This window comes from Acinonyx jubatus, chromosome D3 (assembly GCF_027475565.1).
Source record: "Acinonyx jubatus isolate Ajub_Pintada_27869175 chromosome D3, VMU_Ajub_asm_v1.0, whole genome shotgun sequence".
In the NCBI taxonomy this organism is placed as follows: domain Eukaryota; kingdom Metazoa; phylum Chordata; class Mammalia; order Carnivora; family Felidae; genus Acinonyx; species Acinonyx jubatus.
Genome location: NC_069392.1, coordinates 13,592,353 through 13,608,100, shown reverse-complemented (window position 1 = coordinate 13,608,100; position 15,748 = coordinate 13,592,353). Strand labels below are relative to the sequence as shown.

Here is a 15,748-nt window from a genome sequence, read left to right as displayed (position 1 = left end):
TCTTGGCCGGAACAGAGCATTCTCTCCTTGGTATCGAAAGTCCGGGGGAATCTGAACCTGGCCCCGCCAGTCCAGGATTCGGGGCACCAACCAGAAGTAAGTATGTCTGGGAGACTTCACTAGGGGCCCGGCGAGGTGGGGCCAAGGGAGAGCGGGCTGAGTGTGGAGGGAGAGGCTCTGCTGTACCGCGGGGCCGGACCAGAGGCTCGAGAGGACCCAGACGGGCTGCACGCAAGGCAGGCGAGGACTGCGTGTACACTTACAAGTGAGTTAGGGAGGCAACTGCCGGGACAGGACACGGCTGGGGAAGACCTCACTGACTGTGGCTTTGCTTGAATGATACGTCAAAGGGAACACAGCTCTTCCGGGAGAGAAAACGAGATTTTGCTGGAGTCCAGCCCTAGTGAACAGGCGGCGCTGCTGCTGGAAAGCGGGACGGGAGGGTGGCAGGGCCCCAGCTGCAGTGAGCTGTGCTAGTAGGAGAGGCTGGCCCGGCTCGTCCAAGCAATAAAAGGGCTTCCTCCTTCTAAGGTGCCACCACGGAGGACGTTTAGTTGCCTTTCGGCACCACCTGGTGGCAACTCTCCGTATCACCACAGAAAGCAGGAAAAGGGCTTTTGCACCTGTTTGCTGGACAGAGCCAGAGCCAGACGGTGTAGTCTGATAGAAGCTGCCGGAGGGAGCAAGCACTAGCCACCCCTGTCTTTTAAGAAGCAGCCAATTCCTGTTTTAACCTTGCCACCGCTGGTACCGGGCCTGGACTGTACTGCCTTCTCTTACTAGGACTTGAAATTTCTATTTGTAGGCTCAGCGTCTGTGTGTTTCTTCCTCTTCTTCTCCCAGTCCATGTCGCAGAATGTGCCTTCACAGTGGTGCTGGGCCAGCTGGGAAGAAGGCTCTCCTCTTTCCCTGCCCCCAACTGGTGGCATGTAGGGCCAGGTGGCTGTGGCAGGGTAAGGGGGGAGGGAGAGCCCCTTCCCCAGGCAAGAGGGGGGTGGCCTCAAGTCAGCTCCAGGCACGGCTGCCTCTACCGGTTAGGCATCCTTAACGTTATCTGCCTACATCCGTGAGGCCCCCCACCTACACTTGGGATAATGAAAGGCCACGCTGCTCCCTCCTTAGCTGAAGCCTGACTACTTGCAGTCCTAGGGCCCTTCTAACCAGTGGGAAGCAAGTCCAAGAAATGGACAATCAAGGTCCCGCATGTTGGGACTCCAGAGCGGAGGATGCGGTTGGGGACTCCCAGCAGGCCTTGCCTACCCTGGCTGGGTGTAAGTCACGGCAGCTTGAATGGCGTGAGTAGAACTACCTCTCCAGTGACCAGCGCCGTCTCTGGGTCTCAGGTTCCTCGCCTGAGAAATGGAGAGAGGAACTGACCGCAGCCAGCTCCTCGGTTACGCTGAGGACGGTGTGGTGACACAAGGAACTGGCTCAGAGGTGGCCTGCTACCCCTACGGCTCCTGTTCCATTCAGTTACCTGGAATGCACCTCCCACAGCTTCTGGCTCATCCGATAGTCCCACACCGAGACCAGGCCTTCTTCGCCTCCACTGACGATTTTCCAGTCGTCCATCTGCACTGCAGAGACGCCCAGTTGGTGGGCGGAGAGCGACAGGGCGATTTTGTCAGTGCGGAAGTCATGGATCCTCACCCTGGAGGGCCCGAGAGAAGCACAGAGAAGAGAAATGGGATTCGTGTTAAGGCCCGAAATGACAGGTTCATCCTTGGTTGTGCTGGTCAATGCCCAACAATCTTGTGCCAGAACATTAAAAAACAAAACAAAAAACGTTGTGTGCCAACATCTTCATACTGATATAGAACTTTTACCTCCTTGTTAGTACATGGTCATAGGATGCTAGGGTGCGACAGAAATGAACGAGTTTACAGTACCCACAACTGTCTAATCAGAATGATTTAAAAGCCCCCGGAACAAGATAGACTCAAGACAACTCTATCAGCTGACCCGTCACACATGCTTTCTCTGCTCAACAGGGAAGACACCTGCCCTGAGCGGGAGTCCACACACAGGAAAGCTCAACTCTGACCACACCGGACTGAGGAGGCTGACCCAGTGGTAAGTCTACTGCCCAGCCCAGGAGTTTTGCTGGTACCACCAAATTCTGTTAAGGGCAGGAGGTAAACCGGCCACACTCGTCTGTAACCCAAACCCTTACCCGGTTGGGAAAATGACACTTTTCTGGGGTTGAATTTAACTTGACTTTTAAATTTTATCACCGTCTTGTCGAAATTTGGAAAGCAATGTGTCTGTAGTTGACGAAGCGTAATAAAATCACGATAAGAATAGGTGGACACTTGGCTGCCACTCATCTGAAGTCCCACAATAATTACTTGCCTTGTAATAATGTGAATTTAAGAACCTCTTTAAAAATGACTCTGCTTGGGGTGCCTGGGTGGCTCAGTCGGTTAAGCGTCCGACTCTTGATTTTGGCTCAGGTCATGATCTCACGGTTCCTGGGTTCGAGCTTGGTGTGGGCTCTATGCTGACAGCTCAGGCCTGGAGCCTGCTTCGGATTCTGTGTCTCCCTCTCTGTGCTCTTACCCTGCTAGTGTTCTGCCTCTCTCTCAAAAATAAATTTTAAAAAATGTTTAAGTATATGCTGCATTTCCACACATGGATAAACGAGACAGATCCCTTATGTGGCAAAACACCAACACGGTTCCTGAAATAAAAGCCACAGAGCAAAAATTAAAAGGGGCAAAATTTCAGTACAGGTGAACTTAACAGCCTCACTGCTACAAGTCAAAAAGTAAAAGACCCAGTGCCTAGCAGGAGGCCAGTCCCAGCTAATGCTAGCATGGTAAGTGTGGTCTAGACAACAGGTGCACAGAGAGGGTCTGAAAGCCGCTGGGTCCTCAACTCCCAGTTATGAGCATGTGCACCAGATCAATGGTATGCAGAGTTCTGAGGAACATTAGTTTGAACCAAAACTTCTATACCTCATGGACCTACCGAGTTCGAAGGCGTAATTAAGATTTTTTTTTAACAGAAAAGGACCCCAAATCTGCTACCTGTGGACCTCTCGAAAAGAAAGGGATGTGGCAAAATACTGGAAGGACTGTGAGGGGAGCACACAGAGGGATGCATGAAACTCTCCAGCGTGGCTCGAGAAGATGGCTTTGCGAAGCCACAGACTGCGTGGGGAGAACCCACCTAGGAGCAAGAAGGGCTCCTAATGGATCACCAAGTACCGACAACTCAGTATGTGCCTCGGATGAGAGGTGGACTGCGGCACGAAAAGCTTTATAATGATGGAGACAGTTTAGTAAGTGTCTGATAAAATTTGCCTGGACAGGAAAAACCTACATGGACCTAATTTTTTTTGGAGATTTTTTTTTTTTAAATAATGGTTTCTTCAGTCACTATGTACTCAGGTTTGAGCCGATTGTCTTCAATCTCCTGGGAATCACCCAAACTGACCCCCGAGGATAGAAAAAGTAACAATGAGCAGACGGGGAAAGCTCTCAAGGGAGCCAACGGTCCCTGGAACAAGCGAGCGACACAGGCACACCCTGGAGGGAAGGCCCCCTGGGGCCGCGCACGTGGCTCCCCAGCAAAAGAAGGAGCAAACCGCTTCCCCGATCTTGATGTGAGGCCGGCATCCTGTCATCACCCAGACCCTGCCGATCGGCCCAGTGTGAGAGGCGGCACTGGGTCTGGGTCAATGCCAGACCTCAAGACAGTACAGCAGGGTCCAGAGCCATGTGCTACCCACAAGCAGAACCTGTCGAGGAATCTACTGCAGTTCACCATGTGACTACAACGAATGGGGAAAGCCACACGGTCGTTTCCACAAACGCTGAAAAGAAATTCGAGGAGACGGAACACTTCCTTCTAACGAAGGCTTTAAAAAACGACAATCCGTTTTTACCAATACTTCACATTGTTTAATAACAGACACAATTAGGGGCACCTGGGTGGCTCAGGTCACGATCCCGAGGTTCGTGAGTTTGAGCCCCGCGTCAGGCTCTCTGCCGTCAAGTGCGGAGCCCACTGGGACCCTCCATCCCCCTCCCCGGCTTGCACCCTCTCAAAAATAAACATTTAAAAAAAAAAAAACCAGACACGATTAGATAAAAGACAAAATGAGAAGGGGACAAATTAGAGATGACAGCCAAAGATAATTCAGTAATAACTCAGAATCAAATGAAATTAATACGTCAAAATCAATAGCTGTCTTAAAACCAACCCCTGGTTTTAAAAATGTAATCAAAGAAAAGATCCCACTTAAGAGAGCAATTAACTCTCTCAACTTGGATCTCTACCATATACACTGCATCAAAATAAATTACAGGTGGCTCAAAGAGTTCAACATAATTAACGGCCAAGAATATTCAGAATAGGGAAGGCCCTTCTAAACACATAAACCCAGAAGTCAAAAATATTGATAAAAGTATTGAAATTTTTCCCACGGAGGGGGGAAAAATCAAAGTTGAGGCAAATGATAAACTGGGGAAAATGTATGCATCAGAGAGGAATGGCTAATTTCTTGTAAAAAAAAAAAATTCCTTCAAATTGAAAGTAAAGATGGGCAACCCGAAATTAAAATAAAAGCTAAGAAAAAACAGGAAATTACTAATGGCTTTTAAACATGTGTGAGATGTGCTCACTGGTAATGAGAGAAATTAAGAACTAGAACTACAGTTCGATACCACCGGTTACCTGTCTACCCAGCAGAGATCAAGTTTGGTAATCCACCCCGTGAGACCCTCCACGCTGGAGAGACCTGGATAGAGACACACTTACACACGACCGATGTGAGCACAGACCCCTCTTCGGGGAGTGTTCTGGCAATATCCAGCAACAATATACTTCGCTTCTGACCCAGCAGTTTTGCTGCTAGGAATTTTATCTAGGCTGTACCTAATATACGTATACAAATACACATGGCCACACAAGGCCATTAGCACGGTTTTTAGAAGATGGGGTTTCTGTTTCAGACAATTTCCTGACCCTCCCACTGAAAGTCACTTAATACTGCCGGATAAATTACACCCCTGAAAATGCACTGCTCGGTGTCTCAGTTGCCGGCATGCATGTGGGGTGGGGTGAGTCTGTTGCCAGGTGCCAACCTCAGGAACTACAGGTAGGGTTGGAGCTTCCCAAAACACAGCGGCAAGAAGGTAAGACTTGGGCCCACCCAAAGGGGGTGGGAATAGATTCCTGCTTTACACACACACAAAAAAGTCACAGTTCTATAAACGAGGGGTGCCTGGGTGGCTCAGGTAAGCATCCAACTCTTGGGTTTGGCTCAGGTCATGACCTCATGGTTCGTGGGGCTCAAACCCCTGGGCTGAAAGCACAGAGCCGGCTTGGGAGTCTTTGTCTCTTCTTCTCTCTCTGCTCTCACTCTCTCAAAATTTTTTTAATGTTTATTTTTGAGAGAGACAGGGCATGAGTGGGGGAGGGGCAGAGAAAGGGTGACACAGAATCTGAAGCAGGCTCCAGGCTGTCAGCACTGAGACTGATGCTTCACAGACTGAGCCACTCAAGCGCCCCTCGAAATAAGTAAACTTAAAAAAAATTCTTATGTAAAACTTCTGTAAATGAAAACACAGCCCCTGAAATTAAATTCATTAGATAGGCTGGAAGACTTTGTGGATTAGACGATAAATCTGAAAGATGACCTAGAATGGAGTGCACATACATAAAAAATGTGACCAACGGATTAGGAGACACAAATGATAGAAGGGGACAGTTCAGCCTGTGTCCAAAAGAAGTTCCAGATGGAGAAAACAAAGCATACTGCAAAGAGGCAATATCTGAATAGTAAGTGGCGGGCGTGTTTCTAGCATTCACGAAGGGCACGCATGCTCACGCTCGGCACTCATCAAAGTGAGAATGACATACTGAAGAGTATCTTACTAAAGTGGGCAAGTGCAGAAGACAAAAGGCCTTCAACCTGAGGGAAAGACGCATCACCTCTCGAACGCCAAGCAGGGTGGCGGGAGCCACGGGACGCCGTGGAGTAGGCACGGGTGCGAATGGACGCGGACGGCCCTCGCTCGGTCACTGCCGGTGCAGTCACGCGGTGGCCGTGCCCGGTCTCTACCATGGGAGGGGAGCTGTCACCAAGCCACTGCTACACACGGAGGGCACGGGGCCAATGGTGTGGCAGGGGGCGGGGGCGGGGGAAGAGCATCTCCGCGCATGTGCGTACAGACCCCTCCGGAGAACGCTGACCCGGGAGGACGATCAGGCTGCTCGGGAAGAGAAGGGCCCAGAAACGTCGCTTCTCCCTCTGTATCGTGCTTCTGACCGTGCAGGTTACCTGTTTAGGCGAAAGAGTGTAAGATGCTGGAAGGACGCACTTGAATGCGTAACAGCAGTTACGGCGGGGAGGAGTGGAGACAGCGGGACGAAGTAAAGGTGCCCGCTCCCTCTAGTCGCGGGCACTGTCATGCTGTTTGCAAAGCAGACTCGTTCATGACGGGGGCACTGGGTAGGCTGGGTGGTGGCCGCACAGGCACGCTGTTCCTGTTCAAACCGTGCCGTGTCTCCCACACGCTCCTGTACATAAACCTGGAGTTTAGAAATCCGTACTCCTGGCACACGGGCGAGGGCCTGGAACCACCTCACACTCTATGGCGCGCCCCGCTGGCCCCCCTCCCCGGCGCGGGGTCTGGACCCGAGATGCAGACAGCGTGGAGCAGACTTGGGAGACAAAGGTCTCCCGCCATCAGCATTTAGAGCCACTTGAGGCATCTGTGAGAAAAGGTGGACCCCCTGGAAAAGGCAGGCTGGCAGCAGGCGACAGCTGCACCGCTTACCAACCGCAACGTGAAGAGGAAGATTCTAGCCCCAGTACTTGTCAGCGGATATCTGGTTAATAGGGGTCCATTTCACCGTGGTGATTTTCATAAAGAGCTCCTCTGTTGAGTATTTATACTCCATAATTTAGAGTTTGGCTGTTAGGAAGACAAAGGCAAACACAAATTCGGTCCAGAAGTTCAAAGTTTGCCATCTGTTTTCCTATTGTATTTAGATACCAGCATGGATGGCTCCAAACAAAATAAACAAATACACCAAAAGATGCAGCATTTGCGTATTTTACATCACTAAGGAAAACAAGAACGGCCAGAACGGACTTGAACCCCCCCCCCCCCCCCCCCGCCAAGGAAAAAGGAAAAGCAGGTATAGGACATCTCTCGGGAGAGGCATCCTCTGCATTCTTGTCGACAGACAGAAATGGCAGAGTCCGCGCGAGCCATTCACGTTCCCACGGGGAGAGCGGGGTCTGCCTCGAACGCCTGACGGAGCCACCCCGCCCTGAACTGCCTGCCTTGGCAAATTCAGCGCTCCAACCAAAGACTTGATGCTGGGACACAGGTAGCACCACAAATGGGCACAACATAACGCCAAGACCACCGACGCCAGGGACAAAAAGAAGCCAACGGTAGATATTGTGAATTCCTATCCTGCGAGTATTTCATCAACTTTGCCCGTTGAAAAGAAAAATAATTGGTCCGAAAGCTGTAATTGTGTTATGTTTAATATTCATCGTTGGGTTTGGAGGGCTGTTCCAACACTCCCTCGCTCCAGCCCCTCTCTAATGAAAATCGCGCCGTAGGAGTCGGCTCTCGCCCGCCAATTAAAATAAAAGACACCAGAACCTTCCAAAGACTCCAGCAGAGGAGCATCCATCTGATGGGCAGGAAAACGTGCTGGAACGGGGAGGGAGGCCCACTCTGGTTGGTCCTGTGCTAAGAGCTCTGAATAACTTATTCTAACACTTACAGATGGAGCAAACACAACATTTACGCCCCGCTCCCCGCTCGCTGACAGCAGGGAGCAGGGCACCACAACTTCCTATTTGTCAGGGCCAGAAGTAAGCTCCGAGACTCTCTGACTGGGGCGGGGGGGCTCGCTTCCCATTGGTTCGGATTAAATAGTCCTGTATGATAATAAGGCAAGCCGTAGCTGATGGCAGAGATGAAGCCTATTCAGACTCTGGCTCAGCAGTTTCATTTAGAAGGACCTGACCTAAAGCTGGATTTCTATCCAGAAAATAGACAGGACAAATAAGAAACCTTTAAAATGGAAGTGTGTGTGTGTAATATATAAATATATATATATATATTTTTTTTTTAAAGAAATCACAGGATTCTGTTTTGTCTCACTGAACTTGGGCTATTAGAGAGGACCTTACATACAACCTTATATGCCAAAATGAATAGCTTTGTCTATATACCACTGATGGCCTCTGGTGAACGATTCACTTGAAACAGCAACTAGAAGAACACGCAGTTTTAAAGTAGAACTAGCCAGTTTAATGATCCAACTCCAGGGTCGGCTCAGAGCTCTGTGTGTTAAAAGCTGTATGTCTCTGGGGTTTAGAGACCCCCTTACGGTGTCCACGAAGAGCAGTAGGACCCGTGGAATGATCACTCAACCTTTCTGGCCCTCGTTCCTCAGCTGGGCCAGCACTGGATGGCCCTGAAGAGGTCTGTGAGCAGTAATGGTGATATACAGAATGCCCAAATAATACGGCACAAGATCCCAAACTGGAAACATGGAAACATTTAGCTTACGTTAATGTCCTTGTAGATTTTAAATTTTAATCAGATGAGTACACTCGGAATAACCTATTTTATGGTCAGTTGATTTTCAACAACGGTACTGAGACAGTTCAATGGGGGAAAGAACAGTCTTTTCAACAGATGGTGCTGGGACACCAGGGCATCCACATGTGAGAGAATGAGGCCAGACTACTCCTACCTCACAACATACGAAAATCAACTCCAAATGCATTGGAGACCTTACTGTAGCAGCCCAAACTAGAAAACCTCTTTAGAGAAAACAGAAGAGTAAATCGTGGTGATCCTGGGCTAGGAAATGGCTTCTTCAATACGACACCAACAGCACTGGTGACAGAAAAAAACAGATACACTGAACTTCACTCAAATTAAAAACGATTGTGTTTCAAAGGATGCCACTGAGAGAGTGAAGGGACAACCCACACATTAGGAGCAAATACTTACAAATCCTATCTGATAAAGGATTGGTATCTGTAATCTATGAAAGACTCTTACAACTCAATAAATAAAAAGACAACCCAGCTAAAAAATGGGCCAAGGATCTGAATGGACATTTATCCGATGAGGCCAAAAAGCAAATGAAAGGGCGTTCAACATCATCAGCCACCGGGAGAATGAGAATCAAAATGACAATGAGCTACCCCTCATACCCGTTACGCTGTAATTAGAGACCAGAGTAAGTACGGGCCAGGCGGTGGAGAAATGACAACCATCACCGACTGCCAGTGGGGATGTGAAATGGCGCAGTCACTTTCAAAAAAGGGACTAAGTTCCAAAAAGGCGTCTATGTTCCCGAGATGGGTAAACGTTGGGTTACCATATAAGCCAGGAACTCCACTCCTAAGTATATATCCAAGAAAACTGAAAACGTACGTCTACACAAAAATTTGTACCTGAATGACGACAGCAGTCTTCATAATAGTCAGAAAGTGGAAATAACCCAGATGTTCATTAACTGATGAATGAATAATGTGGCATACTCACACAATGAATACTGTCCGTCCATAAAAAGGAATAAAGTAGTGATTCATGCTACAACACACGTTTATCTCGGAAATAACTATGCCAAGTGGAAGAAGCCAGTCACGACGGGTCACATTTTATAGGATTCCATTTATAGGAAATGTCCCAAACAGATGGGGATGATGGTGATGGTCGCACAACCTTGTGGATGTTACACTCAATTGTACAGTTTAAACTGGTGAGTTGTAGGCATGTGAATTTTAGCTCAATAAAGCTGCTAAAAATTTAAATAATCTTGAGATTACAGGGAGAAAAAAGCAGTGGGAATTGTTGGTGCAGTACTGTTGCCTTGACAACCCACTACCAACCTGACCTAGGCCCTCACCACCACATCCTATTTAGATCCTCCCTGCAGAGCACTGATGAGCTGCTCTGTTCCAGATCCCCGGTTTCATGGCGGGGAATGAGCAGGTCACCGATGAGAAGACTGAGAACAACAGACAGAATGGGAAGGGGCCTCATTCAATACCGCCCTTGACTGCCAACTATTTTATTGAAATCACTGAAGAGAAGATGGGAGTTCTGGTTCTGGCCAACAGGAACTAAAGCCCATTACCACCTCTGTCTCCTGCTGAACTACAACCAAAACCTCTGGATGCAACACAAAAACCAAACACCTGAAGACTCTGGAGAGTCAACTCGAGACGCTGGGCTACGGAGGCAGTGATCACGTGGGGGTCCTCTTGCTCACAGCCATGCCCCAGGCATGAGCTCCAAGAGCAGAGCTGTACGTGCAACAGGAGCTGAAGCTCCAAAAAAATCCCACCACCTTTCTGAAGAACCACGGAAAGGGGCCCCTGCAGTCCAAACAATGTGTGTGTTGTTGGGGGGAAAGTTCTTTGTGGGGATTTCTCCCTCTTTTCTCTGTTGCTTTGCCCCAAAGGCAGACTCTAGTCACAGGGTTGCACGGTGGTAGCAAAGCAGGCCGGTAAAACTCTGAGAGAAACCCCCTCTTCCAGTGAGAGGCCCAAGGGCAAGGGGCACCTAGAAGGCTGGAGAGTGCAGGGTTGACGAGAGGAGGGCACTAAAGGAAAGCCTCTTACACATACGTGAATCCCAGGCTCATCTCTGAGCTGCGCAGGTGAGATCCAAATCAGCAGAGCAAAGGCTGTGCAATCTCAACTAAGATTTAAACTGCTGCCATCTCCAGAGGAGCTGAATAGACATTTTTTCCTGAGGACAGAGGTGACCAACAGACACATGACAAGATGCTCAACACCACTCATCATCAGGGAAATGCAAATCAAAACCACAATGAGATACGACCTCATGCCAGTTAGAATGGCTAGTATGGAAGAGAAATAACAAGGGGGGTGCCTGGGTGGCTCACTCGATTAAACACCTGACTCTTGATTTTGGGTCAGGTCATGATCTCATGGTTGTGATATCGAGCCCCACGTCGGGCTCTGTGCTGACAGCTCGGAGCCTGGAGCCTGCTTCAGATTCTGTTGTCCCCTCTCTCTCTGCCCCTCCCCCGCTCAGTGCTCTGTCTCACTCTGTCTCAAAAATTAATACAAACATTAAAACAAATATTCAAAATTCCATCACTGGTTATTTACCCAAAGAAAACAAAACCACTAATTTGAAAAGATGCATGGCATCCCCATGTTCACTGCAGCATTATTCACAAGAGCCAAGATACGGAAGCAACTTAAGTGTCTGTTGGTGGATGGATAAAGACGTAGTGTGTATATACAATGGAACACTACTCAGCCACAAAAAATGAAGTCTCTCCTCCTACAACATGCACGGACCTAGAAGGTATTATACTACCTGAAATAAGTCAAAGAGAAAAAGACAAATACCATATGATGTCACAGATATGGAACCTAAAAAACAAAACAAGAGATCAAACCAAAAACAGAAACAGACTCATAAATACGGAGAATGAACTCGTGGCTGCCGGAGCAAAGGGAGGTTGGGAGGATGAGCAAAACGGTGAAGGAGACTAAGAGGATACAGAATCCCAGTTATAAAATAAATAAGTCACAGAGATGAAAAGTACAGCAAAGGGAATACAGTCCAGAATGTTATAAAAATATTGTATGGTAATAGATGGTAACTACCCTTATTCTGCTGATAATGGATAGGTGGATAAAATGGCTGATCACCACGTTGTACACGTGAAACTAATATAACATTATATGTCAACCAATATTTCAACTTAAAAAAGTAAAAGACCACTGCCATCTCAGACTAACCCCTGGGGAGCTGGGTGGCATATGTGTGGGACAGAGCGAGAGCCGCATAAAAAAAACCTTTGAAAATTGAGCGGACACTTGAATATCCACCCACAGGAGACAGAACTTCCAGTCTGAACTTAACCAGGACGGCTGCCTATTGAAAACAAAAATCTTAACATTCTCCAGAGGATTATACAATAGGATCCAAAGCAGACACAACGTAACACTCCAAATGTCCAGGATAAAGTCCTAAATTACTTGACATACCCCCCACCCCACCCCTGCAAACACACACACACACACACACCCAGGAAAATGTGACCCACTCTCATGGGAGAAAACAACCCAGACTTGGGGAATCATCAATGACTTTCAAAGCAGCTACTGTGACTATATTCCAAGGAGTAAAGGTAAAAATGGTAAGAGAGAATGATGTTCTGAACAGAGGAAGAGATCTAAGTGGAAATTTTGAACTAAAAATATCTGAAATAAAAAATTCACTGAAGGGGCTCAGCAGGAACAATGGGATGCCAGAGGAAAGAAGGAGGCCATGAACCTGAAATTAAATGGATACTTATGCAGTCTGAAGAACAGAAAGTTTAGCGAAGAAAAGGAACATATAGCATCAGTGGCTGATGGACAGTATCCGAAGGTCTGACTTTGACATCACTGGAGTCCCAGGAGGGGAGGGGATGGGCGCAGAAAAAAAATATCTGAAGAAGTAATGACCGAAAACTTTCTAAATTTTGTAGAAGACATAAATTCACAGATTTAAATGCTCGGTGAACGCCAAACAGGTTAAACAACAACAACAACAACAACAAAGTGGCTTATTTCCTGCAGTCTTCCTCTTGGTAATCTATTCAAGCTTCTCATAAATGTTCTCATTCCCAGGCCATTAATTCATTTTTGCCTTCAGTGAACAAATACATAGTTTCATTTAATTAAAAATACCATTGATCGTAAGAAGCACCGTTACTTTGGGTAACATTTAAAAATGCTGCCAATTTTATGATGCCCTTGTAAACGGCAAGTCCTGATTTCACAGAGGTGAAAACGTAAAAGGAGAAGGGCATCTTAGAGTAAATACAAAGCTTTGTGTTGGGCACTCGCTGAGCGCTAGACTGACACTCTGGGCAGGAACGTGAGTGTCCGTGGTACTCCGCTATTCCTCACTCTTCTTACTTTGCCAGGAAAGGACAAAGAAGTCACTGATCTACAGTGTTAAAACTCTCGTGCAGAGCCACACCTCACTCTGTCCCTGCTTTATAGCCCTTCTCTGCCAGCAGGGGAGAGGCAGAGGCATGATCCAACCAGAGCTGTTTCCAGGCAATCATTCTCTTCAACTTCATCAGACTCTAACCTGCTTCTTGTGGACAGGGTGACAGGCTAGGTGAGCTTTTTCCGTGTGTGTGTGTGTGTGTGTGTTTAATGCTTATTTCTGAGGGAGAGAGCATGAGCAGGAAAGGCAGAGAGAGAGGGAGATAGAGAATCAGATGCAGGCTCTAGGCTGTCAGCATGGAGCCCAACGCGGGGCTCGAACACACAAACTGAGAGATCATGACCTGAGCTGAAGTTGGACGCTTAACCAACTGAGCCACCCAGGTGCCCTGCTATTTTTTCCTTTTTAATTTCAGCCTATCAGTCCCCCCTGCTTCCCACCCCTCCCCCAAGCTCCTTACAAAATTCTACCCATGTTTGCTGATTTCCTTATGTTAATGAAAAATTATTTTTGTCCTAACCTGGGACAGTTTCATGTATCTTCAGAGTCCACTACACTCTTAGGTTGTTGATAGAGTATGAAGAGAGTGCAGTAGGATTAAGTTTAAATATAAAAAAGGAGGTTCCAGGCTTTTACAAGTGCATTGACCATTATAGTGGCAGCCAGAACTACATATAGTTCTCTTCGTAGTATTTGACCCCTGTCTGCCTCTGTTGAAATGAAACATAAGCTGTATGAGCCTGGGTGTGCATTTCTAGAGAGATCCTACTCATAGCTCATTAAGCCTTTGGGGAAACACATGCACGCACGGCTTCCCTCTACCGATCTGAAAGCCTACATTCTTTATTCTTTTCTTTTTCCAGACATAATTTTTTAACACCCGTGTTTCAAATTCTTTGTGCTTACACTGCTTTTCTGCTTCACAGAGAATGACCTCCTATATGATGGTCACCAGCAGAGTGGTCAAACAGCTGGCATGCAGTTGTAGGACTGCCCTGATGAAATGCCACCTTGCACACCGCCTCCTGAACGCCAAACCACTAGTCTGTTCCTTTCACCCCACAGAGACAGGGGATTAAGAAACAAACAAAAAACATAACATTCATTTCCTAATAAAACAGGCTTAACATGGTCAAATCTGCACTTGAAAATGACCAGAGAGGGGTGCCTGGGCGGCTCAGTCGGTTGGGCGTCCGACTTTGGCTCAGGTCATGATCTCACGGTTCGTGCGTTTGAGCCTCACGTTGGGCTCCGTGCTGAGCCTGGAGACTCCTTCGGATTCTGTGTCTCGCTCCCTCCCTCCCTCCCTCTCTCTGCCTCTCCCCTGCTTGTGCTCTTTCAAAAATAAACAAACATTAAAAAAATTTTTTTAGAAAGAAAGAAAGAAAGAAAGAAAGAAAGAAAGAAAGAAAGAAAGAAAGAAAGAAAGAAAAAGAAAAAACGACCAGAGAGCCATTTTACACAGGGCCTTTAGCCCCTCAGACAGCCTTGCTCCAGGGGAAAAATTCAGCTTTACGGAGTCTGAAGTCTGTAGGTCTCCTAACTGACAAGGATCCTGTTCAGCCAACAAGGGTCAGGAAAACCTGGCTTTAACTGCCCTGCAACCGACTAGGCTAAGTTAGGCAGAAGGGAGCCATCTCTTCTCTGGAACACTACCATGCTGTCCTGTGAGCCGAGATGTAGCTGAACACCTACCTAAATGCTCACGCTGTAAACAAACTCTGAAGCATAAGCTACAATCCGAAACCCTTCCATGTGGACGCCCGCAGGAGCCCTCTGCATTCGCTCTCCTGGAAAGCGGTTAGTAGCTACTAGGTCCCTGGAGGGAGATCCTATCAGATAAGCCTGAAGCCTTTGTACAGCTCGGTCTACAAACTCAAACATGGGAGTAGAACTACAAACTGACTGGTTTCATTTGCTGTGCCTCACGCGGGGCCGCTTATCAAGCCTGGTTTTGTTTTGTTTTGAAATAGAAAAATGGGACCTACACTGAGGAGTTCAATTCTCGGCTCAGAAATCATCAGCCATTTTAGGAAGCCTTGAGAAAAAAATTTTCTTTCGATAGAGCACACTCACATAATCTGTTTGCTCTAAGGGAAGGGGGTAGCAGAGGGGTGAAGGTCAGGAGTTGAAAATATTATTTGACATGATAATTATTTTTGCAAGCTGCTGCAGCGGTGCGGGTGCGGCCGAGGTCTGGGACTTGGCACGCAGGAGTGCCCGCCTCGCGATCCGATCCCCCCCACCGAGCAGCCCACCACCTGCAGCCCGGGGCCGGGCCGGGGGAGGGGGGCGCCGGCAGACCCTGGCCTCTAGCCATGCTACCTCTCTTCGGGGCACCGGATCAGACAAGGCAGATAACCAGCCAAAAAAAAAGAGAAAAGAAAAAAAAAGACAAGGAAAAGAAAAGACAAGGGGGAGAGGGAATGGGCAGAGAAAAAGACCTAAAATTTGGACTCAGAGGGTCTTTTCAAACACTTTAATCCTTTCGTGCTGATGGTTCCTGGAGCGTCGTGGCTGGCACTGGACCCTGTACCAGGAAAATCCGACTCCCTAAGCCAAAGCGTTAAAGAGAAGACTGCTAATCAGCTAAAGAGAAACTGGAATCTGTTCCCATCAAGTCCCTTTCTCCCCCCATCACCAGAGGGACACCATAGTGTTCTGAAATACACTCTTGACATCATTTGGCAGGCAACCCTATTCTGTTGAACATGATTCAGCCCTTAGGTTATTGTTTTTAATATTAGAAAGTGAGCTTTTAAATG

The 15,748-nt window shown here is 47.7% G+C and overlaps 1 protein-coding gene and 1 long non-coding RNA gene across 3 annotated transcripts in view; one reads left to right on the top strand and one right to left on the bottom strand.

The window, feature by feature from the left end:
- Nucleotides 1-15,748, bottom strand: part of FBXW8 (F-box and WD repeat domain containing 8) — a 119,217-nt gene that overhangs the window by 2,023 nt on the left and 101,446 nt on the right. For both annotated transcript variants that reach the window (XR_003415507.2, XM_015068585.3), the window contains exon 9: nt 1,478-1,651. Coding sequence is in view for 1 of the 2 variants with exons in the window: in XM_015068585.3 (XP_014924071.3) it covers nt 1,478-1,651 (174 nt within the window). In the remaining variant the exon portion in view is untranslated. The remainder of the gene's footprint in view (nt 1-1,477; nt 1,652-15,748) is intronic.
- LOC113595058 (uncharacterized) lies at nt 1,647-3,357 on the top strand. Its single transcript, XR_003415508.2, has 2 exons — nt 1,647-2,073; nt 3,008-3,357. It is a non-coding gene; the product is annotated as an uncharacterized LOC113595058 (long non-coding RNA).